Here is a 16,254-nt window from a genome sequence, read left to right as displayed (position 1 = left end):
CTACAAAACATACAAAAATTAGCCAGGCGTGGTGGTGCACGTATGTGGTCCCAGCTACTTGGGAGGCTGAGGTGGGAGGACCGCTTGAGCCCAGGAGGCAGAGGTTGCAGGCCAAGATCGCACTACTGCATTCCAGCCTGGGTGACACAGCGAGACCCAGTCTCAAACACACACATACACACACAGTGAGACCAATCTCACACACACACACACACGTACGTTTCCAGTTATCAGACCCAGTCTCAAAAACACACATGCACACAGCGAGACCAATCTCAAACACACACGTACGTTTCTAGTTATCCAAAATTTATCTAAGAAAACTTATCTAAGTCCCTGATTAGGTAAAACTCAAGAAAAAATCCTCCTTGAAAATACTACTTTCAAGAATGAAATCAGAAAAAAAAAAAAAAAAAAAGAAAAGAATGAAATCAACAGACCAAGTAATAAACAATAACAACAGGGCAGGAATGAAGAATCTAAAGAATATTAAAATAGAAATGGTCTGGTACAATGAGCATTAGCACAACTGTCTAAAATAGTCATGCCAGTGACTGCAAAATCTGACTTACAAACTTGAATACAAGAAGCTCCATGTCACCATCTAGCATTTTAGATCTTAAATTATTAAAAGTCAAAATCAAAATTGATGGGTCTAAAAATGTTTGCATTTCACTCTCATAACTTTCAGTTTCTGACAAAACAGTTGTTCAACAGTTTTGAAAACAGGAGCATTAAACTTTACTGCACAGTGGCTCAACATGTGCTTAAAAGCAGATCGCTGGTTTGAAAATACTGTTATTATATAGTAAAGAAAAACAGAAAGAAAAAAATGTCCTGAAGATTAATTCAAAAACCAAAAATGGGAGCAACAGAACACAGCAGTGGAAAATAGGAAGAAAGTAAAAAATAGCAGTATGGGTTGGTTGGCATCCCAAATACAGAAATCCAAAACTTTGTGAATGATATTCAAGGGAAATGCTCAATGCAGCATTTTGATTTTTGGATTTGGGATTCTCAACTCAACCAGCAAATATAAACATTCCAAACTCCGAAAAAAATCTAAGTACTCTGTTTTCAAGCATTTAGGAAAAGGGATACTCAATCTGTATTAAAAAATAATCTTAGAGGGTCAGGCACAGTGGTTCATGTCTGTAATCACAGCACTTTGGGAGGTTGAGGCAGGCAGATCACCTGAGGTCAGGAGTTCAAGACCAGCCTGGCCAACATGGCAAAACTTCGTTCCAAAAAAAAAATTAGCTGGGTGTGGTGGCAGGTGCCTCTAATCCCAGCTATTTGGGAGGCTGAGGCAGGAAGAACTGCTTGAACCCAGGAGGCGGAAGTTGCAGTGAGCCAAGATCGTGCCACTGTACTCCAGCCTCGGTGACACAGCGAGACTCTGTTTCCGGGGTGGGGGTGGCGGGGGGGATAATCTTAGGCCAGGTGCAGTGGCTCATGCCTGTAATCCCAGCACTCTGGGAGGCCAAGGCAGGAGGATTGCTTAAGCCCAGGAGTTCAAGACCAACCTGGACAAGACCCGGTCTCTACAATGCTGGATGTCTAACTACTCAAACAAAATAGCTTAGATATTTGAACTGCTTGACAGCAGAGGGATAGACACAGAAAAAAGCTGTTTGATTTTATCATATGCAATTAGAGAAACATACATATCCCAAAATTAAGATATTAGAACAATTCTTCCAATTTTATCATATGCAATCAGAGAAACATACATATCCCCAAATTAGGATACTGGAACACTTCTCCCTCTTCCCTCTCAGTCATAAAACAGGAAGTGAGGCAAACAAGTCACAAAAAAACTATTTGAAAAGGCACACTATTCCTCCTGCCAGACATGAGGAAATCATTACCAACTACACTCATTTCTATATGTTTCAGCCCAAAATGCCTCAAGTCAAAACACAATTTCTGTTGTATAGTTTAAAACAGCAGAATAATTGGAGATCTCAATGTCCATCTGTAAGAGATTGTTGGGCTGGGTGCAGTGGCTCACGCCTGTAATCCCAGCATTTTGGGAGGCCTAGGTGGGTGGATCACGAGGTCAAGAGATTGAGATCATCATGGCCAACATGGTGAAAACCCCACCTCTAGTAAAAATACAAAAATTAGCTGGGCATGGTGGCACGCGCCTGTAGTCCCAGCTACTCAGGAGGCTAAGGCAGGAGATTCGCTTGAACCCGGGAGGCAGAGGTTGCAGTCAGCCGAGATCGTGCCACTGCATTCCAGCCTGACAACAGAGCGAGACTCCATCTCAAAAAAAAAAAAAAAAAAAAAAAAGAATGAAAGAATGACATACTATACAACCATTTAAAATGATACATGGAATACTGACTATGAAAGATGTCTACACAGTATTTTTTTTTTTTTTTTTTGAGATGGAGTCTTGCTCTGTCACCCAGGCTGGAGTGCAATGGCTCAATCTCGGCTCACTGCAACCTCTGCCTCCCAGGTTCAAGCCATTCTCCTGTCTCAGCCTCTCGTTTAGCTAGGATTACAGGCACGCACCACCACACCCTACTAATTTTTGTATTTTTAGTAGAGACGGGGTTTCGCTATGTTGGTCAGGCTGGTCTCAAACTCCTGACCTTGTGATCCACCCACCTTGGCCTCCCAATGTGCTGGGATTACAGGTGTTAGCCACCATGCCCGGCCCGTCTACACAGTATTAATCAAAGTTTGTTGTGGAATAACATATGGGATCTCATTTCTGCAAATCTAAACTCATATAATGCAAAAAAGGATCAAGGAAGATACAAACCAGTGGCAGTTACCTCTCGTAGATGAACTGTAAGGGACCTTTTACACTGTAATCTTTAAAAAATTACTTAAAAAATCATGTAGCAGAAAAAATAAAAAGGAGCTAACAACGCTGTGTTTATAGATGTCATTTACTGACACAACCAATACCATGTTAGTAGGATGACACAAACTTACTCATGTTGCTCATGGGCCGCATGCCTTGGGGAGACTGCCCAGGCTGCTGATTCTGCTGGTTCTTTGCTTGCACCTGGGGTTGTGTCGGCATCTGATTTACTTGATAGGGTAGTCCAAGAGCTGCATAGGCTCTTTCTATAGAGCTGGGATCAATCTGACTAACAGTGCTTAGGTTGGGGGCAGACTGTTGACCCACCCCTAGAGAGCTAGGATTTCCAAGTCCAACGGGTGCTCCAGTCAAAATTGCTAGAGAAGACAAAAGATATAGTATTACAAATTAATGCTGGTGAGAAAAAAAAGACTAACATGTCTAATAAAAAAACCCACAAAATTATTGTTACGTGATTATGAAACATCTGAGTATGTGGATCTTGTCTTCCATTATTTCCTTGAAGAAATTTCTAGATGCAGAACTGATTGGTAAAGGGGACCACTGGTATAAAAGGCTTTTGATTCTGAATGCCCAATAGCCTTCCCAAAGGGCTTTATTAATGTTCCGACCAACATTGTATGAATGCTTTGGAGCCATTCAATTGCCAACACCCGGCAGCATCATTTCTGCCTACACTACAGGAGAGAAACGATACCTTATTTCTCTTAATAGTGAATTATATTGGGAGTTCCCCTCTCTCCTCCCATCTCTGGTGAATTGTCTATTTTCTACTCCCAATTCTTGTTATAAAATTTAATTCCATTTTCAAATGCTGTACAATATTTCCCAAATTTGTCCTTTAACCCTAAAAGCTTAAATTTTTGTTGCTATAGGGATGTGGTAGTTACAATTTTAAAGTGTTAATCTCGTCTTTTCTCTTAAAAAAAAAGCTCTTCTATATCCCAATATTATAAAAATAATCTCATATTTTTTCTTTTTAAAATAATTTCCAAGTACCTGGAACATTTAGATCACTAGTATAAAAGAATAACTTGCCCAATGCCAAAGCAACAGTCTTTAAATTTTCATAGGTTCAAAGCAGAACATAAATTTACCTATTGCTGTTTGTATAAATAATAAGTATTGAGAGTTCCTGGATCTTATTTTGGATGTTAAGCAGTGTTCAGTTTTTTTTGTTTTGTTTTGTTTTGTTAAAGACAGGGTATCACTGTGTCACCCAGGCTGGACTGCTGCGCCACAATCATAGCTCACTACAGCCTCCAACTCCTGGATTCAAGCAATCCTCTCATCTCAGCCAGGCACACACCACACACAGCTAATTTTTAAAGTTTTTGGAAGATACAAGGTCTTGCTAAGTTGCCTAGGCTGGTCTTGAACTCCTGGGAATCCTCTTGCCTTGGCTTCCAAAATTGTTGGGATGACAGGCATGAGCCACTGCACTGTTTTTTCTTTTTCTTTTTTTTTAAATTGAGGCAGGTTCTCACTCCATCACTCAGGCTGGAGCGCAGTAACATGACCATAGCTCACTGCAGCCTCAAACTCCCTAAGCAGTTCAATTCTATGCACTAGGGAAGCAGAAAAATTAAAAGGGAAAAAAACATTTATTCAACATAGTACAACACCACAGGTCCCTCACATAATCAAGTAGTACTATAAATGGCACTGGTGAGACTTTAAAACTTTTCATATAAACCTTCAAAAGATTTCATCACTTACGCTGTTGATTTCTCTTATCACCAGCATTTTTGAGGGGGAGACACACAGGACAATCATGTCTTGTACAATTCTTCCAGTGTGAAATGATTTGTCGAGAAGATGCACAGTGTGCCACTAAAGAGAAGAAAACATTTTTTTTCAAGAGCAGGTTAATGTTTTTACATTAATAATAGCTAACTTGTTGACCACTTAATAAGTAACATAAATGCATTAACTTATTTCATCTTCCTAACAGCCCTATAAGGTAGCTCCTATTAATACCCAGAATTCACAGTCAAGAAAGGCAAAAAGAATGGGTAAGCAATTTGTGCAAAGTCACAGAGTACTCAAAGTGAGATTCAACCTCAAGCAGTCTGGCTTAAGAGCCCTCATTTTTCACCATGCTATACACAACCTACTTTATTCTAAGCAAATGTACTCTAAACCAATGTTATGACACACATGCCTGTAAGAACACTTTTTAATGACTTCATACAAATTGTATTAGATCGGGTAAAAATGACTGCAGTAAATTGTATTAAATTGAACACTTGCCTACATGACAGTTAGCAAACCCTCAATAACATTTAAAGTATGCTATGCTAGGGCAAATAAAAATCAACGTCTATGAGGATCACCACACGGGAAGACCTTTAAAATTTATTCTTTTCTCATATCCTTAGATACTTGCTCACAAAAATTATACTGTGTTTTGGCCGGGCGCGGTGGCTCACGCCTGTAATTCCAGCACTTTGGGAGGCCGAGGCAGGCGGATCACGAGGTCAGGAGATAAGAGACCATCCTGGCTAACACAGTGAAACCCCGTCTCTACCAAAAATACAAAAAAAATTAGCCGGGCATGGTGGCGGGCGCCTGTAGTCCCATCTACTCGGGAGGCTGAGGCAGGAGAATGGCATGAACCCGGGAGGCGGAGCTTGCGGTGAGCCGAGATCACACCGCTGCACTCCAGCCTGGGCGACAGAGCAAGACTCCATCTCAAAAAAAAAACTGTGTTTTTATCATTTCCTAAAATAACGTCACTATCAGTAAAGGAGTCTCAAAATTGATTTTGTTTATGGCAGCTTTATTCATAATTGCCACAGAATGGACGCAGCCAAGACGACCTTTACCGAGTGAGTTAACTGTGATGATGCATTTAGACAATGGAATTTTCTAAATGCTTTGGGGTATAAATATTTTTTAAATTGCACATATTGGCCAAGCGTGGTGGACCACAAGGTCAGGAGATTGAGACGATCCTGGCCAACACGGTAAAACCCCGTCTCCACTAAAAATACAAAAAATTAGCCGGGCATGGTGGTAGGCACCTGCCTGTAGTCCCAGTTACTTGGGAGGCTGAGGCGGGAGAATGGCATGAACCTGGGAGGTGGACTTTGCAGTGAGCCGAGATTGTGCCACCACACTCCAGCCTGGGAAACAGAGCGAGACTCCGTCTCAAAAAATAAATAAATGAAATAAAATAATTTTAAAAAATTGTACATATGTACACTGTTTTTTTTTTGAAACAGGGTTTGGTTCTATCGTCCAGGCTAGAGTGCAGTGGTATGATGTCGAATCACACCAACCCCTGCCCTCTTGGGCTCAAGCCATCCTCCCACCTCAATCTCCCAAGTAGCTGGGACTACAGGAACACACCCAGACATCTGGCTGATTTTCTTTAGTATTTTTTTGTAGAGACGAGGTTTCACCATATTGCCCAGGCTGGTCTTGAACTCCTGACCTCAAGTGATCTGCCCACCTCAGTCTCCCAAAGTGCTGGGATGACAGGCATGAGCCACTGTGCCCAACCTTTTTTAAAGACATGGTCTCACATTGTCACCCAGGCTGGAGTACAGTGGCGCAATCATAGCCCCCTGCAGCCTTGACTTCCTGGGCTCAAGCAATCCTCCTTCCTCAGCCTTCTTAGTCCCTCAGCTAGGACTACAGGTGCACCATCACGCCCGGCGAGGTCTTGCTATGTTGTCCAGGCTGGTCTCAAACTCCTGGCCTCAAGCAATCCTCCCCATTTGGCCTACCAAAGTGCTGGGATTGTAAGTGTGAGCCACCACACCTGGTCTAATGTATACATTTTGGTGACTTTGTACATACAGACACCATCACCACAATTAAGGTATTAAACATATCCATCACCACAAAATAGACTTGATCACATTTTCCTTCTTCTCCCTGGCTGTAAAAATTGCTAAGTACAGTAACCCTGTGGGTCCACTTACCTTGGCAAGACTTGCCTGACTGGCAGTGTGTCATGTGGTTTAGGACATTCTTCATTGTGCGACAGTGGGGAAGGTTGCACTGCCTCACTTCCCCATTGGCCTGTTCGCGGCGCTGGCACTTGTGAGCATGCAAAAGGAGAACAAGCTGCTGCTGGATGAGCTTGCGCTTCTCTGGATCAGCTGTATGTGCTCCAGAACCCATCCCTTGGGCAACTGGAGTCACCAGGCCTGGCTGCTGGACCTGCGGGGCTGGCTGCTGACCCTGAGAGATATAACAATATATTTAATGGTAGGAGTCATAATGTGCTATTTCTTAATAAATAGAGATGTGGACATTTTCAATGAAAACCTTTATGGTTAGTCTACTATAAGCCAGACTCCATTTTTTGACACAGGGAATGCATAAACCATGGCTCCTACCTTTAAGAAGCTCAATTTAATAAGAAAAAAAAATGACATTACGAAGTGATATAAGTATGTATAATACACAGAGAGCAAAAGCAGAGAGAAGGACATGGTAAACTCCAGCGGGAGAGGGAAGGGTGAGAAGGTGTCTGTAGTTAAAAGCACACCCAAATTAGGTTTTAAAGAGCAATGAAGAACTCCTCAAGAGACTCAGCAGAGGGGTCTTTCGGGTTGGTGAAAAACTAGTTTTTCTAAACTCTGGGATAAATTTAGTTTTTTAAATTAAAAAGTGAAGATTTCAGGCTGGGCGCGGTGGCTCAGGCCTGTAACCCTAGCACATTGGGAGGCCGAGGCAGGTGGATCACCTGAGGTCGGGAGTTCGAGATCAGCCTGACCAACATGGAGAAACCCTGTCTCTACTAAAAATACAAAGTTAGCCGGGCACGATGGCACATGCCTGTAATCCCAGCTACTCAGAAGGCTGAGGCAGGAGAGTTGCTTGAAACCGGGAGGGAGAAGTTGCAGTGAGCCGAGATCGTACCACTGCACTCCAGCCTGGGCAACAAGAGCTAAACTCCGTCTCAAAAAAAAAAAGTGAACATTTCTCGGGACAGAGATGACATGTTTCATTCATCTGTATAGCTCTAGTACTTGGCAGAGTATCTCAAATATAGGCAGTCCATAAACATAATGACACAAAGGACAAAACTAAAACATCTGAAAGAGGATTTTTTCAGACAATTTTTTTCCAAAGTTGAATGCAGACACATTTACTAGTAGTTTGACTGTACAAAAATAACACTAGAAGTTCCTGAAAATTTTATTTAACAAAAATTGCTGTTTAAAACAATACATTACTTTTGAGAGGGAATTTACTTGGGTGTAGTAGAATCAAATAATATTGGTAAATATGGTCACTGAGAGTTCGGATCCTTTGCCAGAGATTCCTTCCCCCAGAAGTGAAAGGTTCCGCTTTCGTATCGTATGGAAACGCTCACAAGACCAAGTTGCTGAATGGCAGGCCCCTAAAACTTCACTGTAGCAGTTCACTTACTCCTGTTTGGATCAACATGCTCACTGATCAATAACCACATGGAACAAAAAAACAGAGAAATGGAAAGGAAGCACAAGCCTCCTCACAGGGATCATCAAGTACATATCAATTTAGGCTCCTAGTGGGTACAAATCCCAGCATATATAACAGAAGGGTGAAAGTTTAACACAATTCTTTTGTCAAAATGCCAGTTTGAAAACAAGTCTGTAATGGATTAGTACTCACCATGTTGGGCATTCCTCCACCAGGAACTGCCTTTTTGTCCATAGCAAATGGAGATAAGTTATTTGATAGTACAGTTTTTGTCTGAATCTGGAGACCAAGGCCACTGGCTCCAATCTGCTGTCCAGGATTCTGAGTATATGGTGAACCATAAGGATTGGGGTTGTTCATCATTCCCATCTAAGAGTAAGAAACAAAAGAAAACAAAATAAGCAATAAAATTTAAGACATTACTATTCCTTTTCTGATTTCACTTCCAAGTTCACAAAGACAGTTTCAAAGGAAATTCTCAGCTTCTATTAGAAAACACACTACAGCTTGGGCAACATGGCAAAACCCCATCTCTACTAAAAAATACAAAAATCTGGACATGGTGGCGCATGCCTATAGTCCCAGCTAATTGGAAGGCTAAAGTGGGATTATCAGTGAAGCCTGGGAGGTAGAGGTTGTAGGGAGCCATGATGGCAAAAAACCAAGTGGCCGGGCCTGGCGACTCATACCTGTAATCCCACCACTTTGGGAGGCCAAGGCAGGAGGGTTTCTTGAGGCCAGGAGTTTGACAACAGCCTGGGGAACATGGTGAAACCCCATCGGTACCAAAATACAAAAAAAAAAAAAAACCCAAAAAACAAAAAACAGCCGGGCGCAGTGGCTCACACCTGTAATCTCAGCACTTTGGGAGGCCGAAGCGGGAGAATCATGAGGTCAGGAGATCGAGACTATCCTGGCTAACATGGTGAAACCCCCTCTCTACTAAAAATACAAAAAATTAGCCGGGTGTGGTGGCGGGCGCCTGTAGTCCCAGCTACTCGGGAGGCTGAGGCAGGAGAACGGAGTGAACCCGGGAGGCGGAGCTTGCAGTGAGCCGAGATCACGCCGCTGCACTCCAGCCTGGGCGACAGAGTGAGACTCCATCTCAAAAAAAAAAAAAAAAAAAAGGAAAGAAAAGCTGGATGTGGTGGCATGTGCCTGTGGTCCCAGCTACTCAGGAGGCTGAGGTAGGAGGATCACCTGAGCCTGGGAGATTGAGGCTGCAAGTAAGCCATGATCAGGCCACTGCACTCCAGCCTCGGCAACAGAGTGAGACCCTGTCTCAAAAACAAACAAACAAAAAAAACCCACTATACAAAGTATGCTAACAACAATACATTTTCAAGATTAAGATCAAAATTAAGATTTAGGGGCCTTGTGTATGGTAAATGTACAGAGTTATTTTCATAAATATTTGAAATATAGATGTTTTAGAAATACTTCTGATCATCTTCATTTAATTCTATCTGTTAAACAAGGTTTGCCATTCATTTCCATTACGTCACACATGATGCTACATGGCGAATTCAACTTAATAAGCCATCTAACCCCTTTGTCATGTTCAAGCATTTGAATGTTTTCTTCTTCTTCTTCTTTTTTTTTTTGACTATTAAAAAATAGAGACGGGGTCTTGCCATGTTGCCCAGGCTGGTCTCAAATTCCCGGGCTCTAGCAATCCTCCCACCACAGCTTCCCAAAGTGCTGGGATTATAGGCGTGAACCACCATGCTTGGCCTCATTTGAATAATTATTCCTGTATTTTGTTTGTATAAAAAGTAGAAAACTGATGGTTTGGGAATATGTCCTTTTTTGTGTAGGGACATTGATGACAGTGTTTTTTAAAACTTCTGATTCTGACTCCTTTACATAGAGCATGCGAAAGTCCAGACTCCACACTATTCCTTGCTGTTTTAAACCTAGCTGCTCTATTAAGTCACCTGCTAAGTCACCTGCTTGGCCCTTCAAGTCATTTGACTTTGCAACCCTTATGTACTTCTCTATTTTTGAGACAAAGTCTCGCTCTGTCGCCCAGGCTGGGGCGCAGTGGTGCAATTTCGGCTCACTGCAACCTCTGCCTCCTGGGTTCAAGCGGTTATCCTGCCTCAGCCTGAGTAGCTGGGACTACAGGCATGCGCCACCACACTCAGCTAATTTTTTAACTTTCAGTCGAGACGGGGTTTCGCCATGTTGGCAAGGCTGGCCTTGAACTCCTGACCTCAAGTGATCTGCCCGCCTCGGCCTCCCAAAGTGCTGGGATTACAGGCGTTAGCCACTGTGCCGGCTCCCTATGTACTTTAAAAAGTAGTTTATGTTCTATATTTATGTTAAGTTCACCTGGAGCCATTATACTATAATAATAATTAATTGAAAAACAGCATTATTCTAAAGTCAAACGTTTTACTAATAATGAAAGTTATAAAAATGCATTTTCATTAATCTTTCAAATTATTTTAAAATAATTCAAAATGGGGTCAACTTTATATCCCAAACAAAGTTTGAAGCCACCGTCCTCTTCTGCCAAATTACACATAGGATCCCAACTACAAGTCATCATCACTACTAGAAACATTGAGCAAACACTCAGAATAACTCAAGATGCTATAGCTACTGCCCAATTAAAGGATTCATACCAGATTTCTGTCTGCCAAGACCAACCAAAGGGTCCTTCAATTCTACCTCTAAAAGCACACATAGACACTAAAACCCTTCCCATGTATTCCTACCTACTGTGACTGTCTTAACTCAAACCTATCACAGTGCTTGTACAGACTGTGGACAACAGGTTTGCCTGTCTTCTGTTTTCATCTGCCTCTATAACAGAAAAAAATCAACCCCACAGTACGTATACCAAAGCCTTTATGAAGTCTGACTACCTATCTATGGTATCTTATATATTTCCTGTACTGATTTCTTAAAGTCTGAAAGTATCACGCTCCTTGAGCCTCCAGCATTTGCCTCAAGCTTTTCCCTTTCCCTACAACTGAACAGTAGCACATTTTCTTTCCTATTTGACTCCTTAATGCTAACCTGGAAATAAACACCAAGTTAACAGAGAGGCATTTTCTGTTGGTTCCTTAGATAGTACAACCTAACTAAGAAACACCTGCAGATTCTACTCATCCTTGTAATTTCAAATGTTACTACCTCTGTGAAGCATCTGTTTTGGACAGGTACAGAGCTCTTAATAAAATTTTTCTTTTACTTTTTCTATAAAAAGACAGGGTCTCACTTTGTTGCCTAGGTTGGAGTGCAGTCGCATTATCATAGCTCATTATAATTCCCAACCTCTGGGCTCAAGCAATTCTCCCATCTCAGCCTCCCAAGCAGATGGGACTACAAGCTTGCACCACCATGCCCAGCTAATTTTTATTTTTGTAGAGATGTTGCCCAGGAGTTGACTGAACTCCTAGCCTCAAGCAATCCTTCTGCCTAAGTGCTGGGATTACAGGCATCTCCCACCATGCCTGGCCTAAAATTCGTTCTTTAAATCATATGCAATATCTATACTCTGCAAATCTATGAATATGACATCTTTTTTGGTTCAGCAGTTTGCCTCTATTAAAAAAAACAAAAAAAGTAAATTAATCTTCTTTATACTATTACCAAAAAATGAAAAAAAAAAGTTAAAGAACATTTTCATTTTCCAGATGAAATTCAGAGACTAAGGTAAGTAATTTACAAGAATGATTTACAAGTAATTTACAAGTGGCAGTTTGATGGAAGCATAAAAGAATGAGGTGGCCTGAAATGAGAAGCATTCAGAGAAGATAATTTCTTGGTCGGGCACGGTGGCTCACGCCTGTAATCCCAGCACTTTGAGAGGCAGCGGTGGATGGATCGCCTGAGGTCAGGAGTTTGAAACCAGCCTGGCCAACATGGTAAAACCCTGTCTCTACTAATAATACAAAAATTATCTGGGCGTGGTAGCACACACCTGCAATCCCACCTACTCGGGAGACTGAGGCAGGAGAATCACTTAAACCTGGGAGGCAGAGGTTGCAATGAGCCAAGATTGGGCCATTGCACTCCTGCCTGGGCGACAAGAACGAAACTCTGTCTCCAAAAAAAAAAAAAAGAAGAAGAAAGAAAAAAACCTTCTTGATTCTATGTAAATATGGCCAAAAGATTGCAGGGGCAATAGAATGCAGAAACAGGTTTAAATCAAGTCCAGGCTACTTTTGGTAGGTACAAATCTGGCTGCAAGTGCTGCTGTTACCTATGTTTTTTTTAAAGTACTATTATTTATCCTATGTGGCTCCAATAATATCCATACCTATACATGGGGGAGTTGTTTAACCTGTTTCTTATTAGCATGAAAATTCATGATAGACATAGTATGAAAGTCATTCTATCACAGAACCCGCATGACAAACAATAAAAGACTAAGACAATAAATTATGCCCTCAAGAGTCCTATTATCTGAATCAACAAAATGTTGGAATTTCTAAGCTGTGTTGTTGTCTCTTGTTAATAAATGTAATGTCTTACTTTGGGAGGCCGAGGCGGGCGGATCACGAAGTCAGGAGATCGAGACCATCCTGGCTAACACGGTGAAACCCCGTCTCTACTAAAAATACAAAAAATTAGCCGGGCGTGGTAGCGGGCGCCTGTAGTCCCAGCTACTCAGGAGGCTGAGGCAGGAGAATGGCGTGAACCCGGGAGGCGGAGCTTGCAGTGAGCCGAGATCGCGCCACTGCACTCCAGCCTGGGCGACAGAGCGAGACTCCGTCTCAAAAAAAAAAATAAAAAAAAAATAAAAATAATAAATGTAATGTCTTTATCCAAATATTTCCCCAAACAATCTGGTCCTTCATGATTGCATGCCTTGCCTGCCTAGACCAACTGAATTTCAACCAATTCCTGACACTGCTTGTTCCCTTAATCACGATGCATTACCTGGAAACTCCAAGCTCCTCTATGGCAGACTATGGGTTTAAATACACAGACTACACTGATTGCTGATCAGCTGGCAGTAATTTCTTCCTGACACTTTTGGTCACTGTGACCAAAAAAGATTCTCTAGCTTTTGTTTTTCCATCTCCCACACAGATCTGCTGAGGAATTAGAAAATAAAATAACAACCAACCTCCAGATCACTGCCCCTTCTATCTCCTGAGCCCTGCTTCTTTACTCCCCACACTAAATGTAATAAGGAAGATTTTGTACTTAATTTCTGCTACACTATAGTTATTTGATCTTGTTTCTTTCTCCATAGCTAATATGCTCCAGATGTCCAATTACCCACCACCATACAAATAGCTACCTAAACAAAAAGGAGAGGGTGAGGAAGCCACACAAAGTTCTAGGCAGCTACAAGAAATGCATCCCGCAGACAACTATTCTTTTCTTTTTTGAAAAAAAAAAAAAAAAAGAAAAAAGAAAAGTAGAGATGGGGTCTCATTATGTTGCCCAGGCACATCTCGAACTTCTGGCTTCAAGAGATCCTCCTGCCTCAGCCTCCCAAAGTGGTAGGAATACAGATGTGAACCACTGAGCCATGCCTATTTTTTCTTCTTGAAAAAAATGTGGCCAGGCTTAGTGGCTCCTGTCTGTAATCTGAGCACTTTGGAAGACCAAGGCAGGTGGATTGCTTGATGCCAAGACAACATAGTGAGACCCTGTCTCAACAAAAATAAAAATAACTGGCAGGGCATGACAGTCCTTGTAGTACTAGCTACTTAGGAGTCTGAGGTAGGAGGATCGCATAAGCCTGGGAGATCAAGGCTGCAAGTGAGCTGTGATGGTGCCACTGCACTCCAGCCTGGGTGATAGGATGAGATCCTGTCTCAAAAACAAAAGTAACTTAAAACATTCTGGCTTTGATTAGTTTATGCTGAATCTAAAGATTGGGGTAAAAGGCAGTATGATCCAAGTTTCTTCCTATAAATCACCATAGGTCAGACTTTTGGAAGACAGCTGTAGTAGTAACGTCACCACCTGCCTGCACCTCCTGAACCACAGATTCATCCATGAAAAGAACTGTGTGCAAAAGCTGATGTCATTTGCCAACAGGGTTACAGTCATCAAATCTTACTGAAAACTTTCTTACACCTTAAATCCTAATTCTTAAATATCACAAGTCTTAGGAGTTTAAGAAATGTAATGAGTATAATTCGCTCTACAAGATAATTTTAGGACTTGGTACAGTGGAAGGGCAACTGCTGGCGTGGGTGTGCCACGACACAAGGATAATTTTTTGTTTTTGGTAGAGATGGGGGTCTCACTATGTTGCTGGGGCTGGTCTGGAATGATTCTAGGTGTGAACCGCTGCATCCAGCCTTAAGTGGTTATCTTATCCTAAACCTACATAACTTAAAACATTTTTAAAATTTATTAAACATTTAAAGCTCCCTCATTTGTCAAACACTGATATAAGTACTCTACAAAATACCAATATAGGTGGGTTCATTTAAAATAAGGAAATAGGCCCAGGTGCGGTGGCAACACTTTGGGAGGCCGAGGTGGGCAGATCACTTGAGGTCAGGAGTTCACAACGAGCCTGGGCAACATGGTGAAACTCCTTCTCTACTAAAAATACAAAAATTAGCCAGGCTTGGTGGCGCATGCCTGTGGTCCCAGCTACTTGGAGCCTGAGGCAGGAGAACTGCCTGAACCCGGGAGGCAGAGGTTGCAGTGATCCAAGATCACGCCACTGCACTCCAGCATGGGCAACAGTAAGACTCGGTCTCAAAATAAAAATCAAATAAGGAAATAAAATATCGTTTAACAGAAGTTTAAAATTTGAATTCCTCCTTCTCATCAAAATACAAGCTCCACAAGGACAGGGATTTTTGTTTTGCTCACTTCTATATAAACCCAGTTTCTGAAAGAAATTAAGATTATAACCATAATAGTCCCACACCCCCAAGCAGATGTCAATGAGCCTTTCCTTATTTTTCTCCATAGCACTTACCTGGCATACTCTAAAATTTATATCTTATGTGCACAGTAGAAAGTAGGTTACATAAAATAAGTTCATTCACTACTTTAACCCTAAAGTATTTTGTCCACCAGTGAGGGTTTATTGTAAGTCATCCCTCCTCTCCATAACAGAATATAAACATCAGTGGCAAGGACTTTCTCTCTTCATAGCTATGTTCCTAGATCCTAGAAGAGGTACTTAATAATTTACCTTGTTTTTGGTTCTCACTCCAAATATTCTAAGTAAACTACACTGACACGGCAATCTAGAAGTGTCAGAGGATGGGTGCAGTGGCTCACACCTGTAATCCTGGCACTTTGGGAGGCTGAGACAAGAGGATCACTTGAGCCCAAGAGGAGTTTGAGATTAGCCTGAGCAACATAGTGAGACCCCATCTCTTAAAAAAAAAAAAAAAAAAAAAATCAGCCAGGCATGGTGGTATGTGCCTTCAGTTCCAGCTACTCAGGAGGCTGAGGCGAGAAGACTGTTTAAGCCTGGTAGGTTGAGGCTGCAGTAAGCCATGATTAGGCCAGTGCACTCCAGCCTGGGTGACAGAGTAAGACCTTGTCTCAAAAAAAAAAAAAAAAAAAAAAAAAAAAAAAAAAAAAAAAGGTGGCGGGGGTGAGGGGCAGAAAGGGATAATCTACAAAGAAGGAATGCTAAAACAGAATCCTAACTTGTCAATATTCTCGCAGCAAAAAAAAATTTAAGGTTTTTGAATTCCTACATGTCACCTCAGTTCCCCCTAACACAAGTTTGTCCATCTGTCTTCAATTCACACTTGCATTCTCTGTCACCATCAAGGTTCTTTTTTTTTTTTTTTTTCCCTTAAATAGAAGATGGGGTCAATGCTACCTGGTTGGTCTCTTAACTCCTGGGCTCAAGCGATCCTCTAGCCTTGGCCTCCCAAAGTGCTGGGATTACAGGCATGAGCCACTGCACCCAAGATTCTCAGGAACACAGAAGTCCTGATGTCTGCTCAAATTATTCCTGTTACAGAGAAAGCTTGCTCTTGACTCCTTGTGAAAATCGTACCTATCTCCAATTTCATCTTCGAAGTGAA

The 16,254-nt window shown here is 41.8% G+C and overlaps 1 protein-coding gene across 4 annotated transcripts in view; it reads right to left on the bottom strand.

Annotated features, from left to right (window-relative positions):
* EP300 (E1A binding protein p300) overlaps window positions 1–16,254 on the bottom strand; it is a 90,518-nt gene that overhangs the window by 47,393 nt on the left and 26,871 nt on the right. For all 4 annotated transcript variants that reach the window (XM_008967381.5, XM_003814620.6, XM_008967382.5 and 1 more), the window contains exons 3-6: window positions 8,462–8,638; window positions 6,778–7,039; window positions 4,565–4,678; window positions 2,956–3,201 (exon numbers count right to left, since the gene is read on the bottom strand). In XM_008967381.5, the coding sequence (XP_008965629.1) occupies window positions 2,956–3,201; window positions 4,565–4,678; window positions 6,778–7,039; window positions 8,462–8,638 (799 nt within the window). The remainder of the gene's footprint in view (window positions 1–2,955; window positions 3,202–4,564; window positions 4,679–6,777; window positions 7,040–8,461; window positions 8,639–16,254) is intronic.

The sequence above is a fragment of the Pan paniscus genome, chromosome 23, assembly GCF_029289425.2.
Source record: "Pan paniscus chromosome 23, NHGRI_mPanPan1-v2.0_pri, whole genome shotgun sequence".
In the NCBI taxonomy this organism is placed as follows: Eukaryota; Metazoa; Chordata; class Mammalia; order Primates; family Hominidae; genus Pan; species Pan paniscus.
The sequence above is the reverse complement of the archived record's forward strand: the minus strand, read 5'-3'. Positions and strand labels throughout refer to the sequence as shown.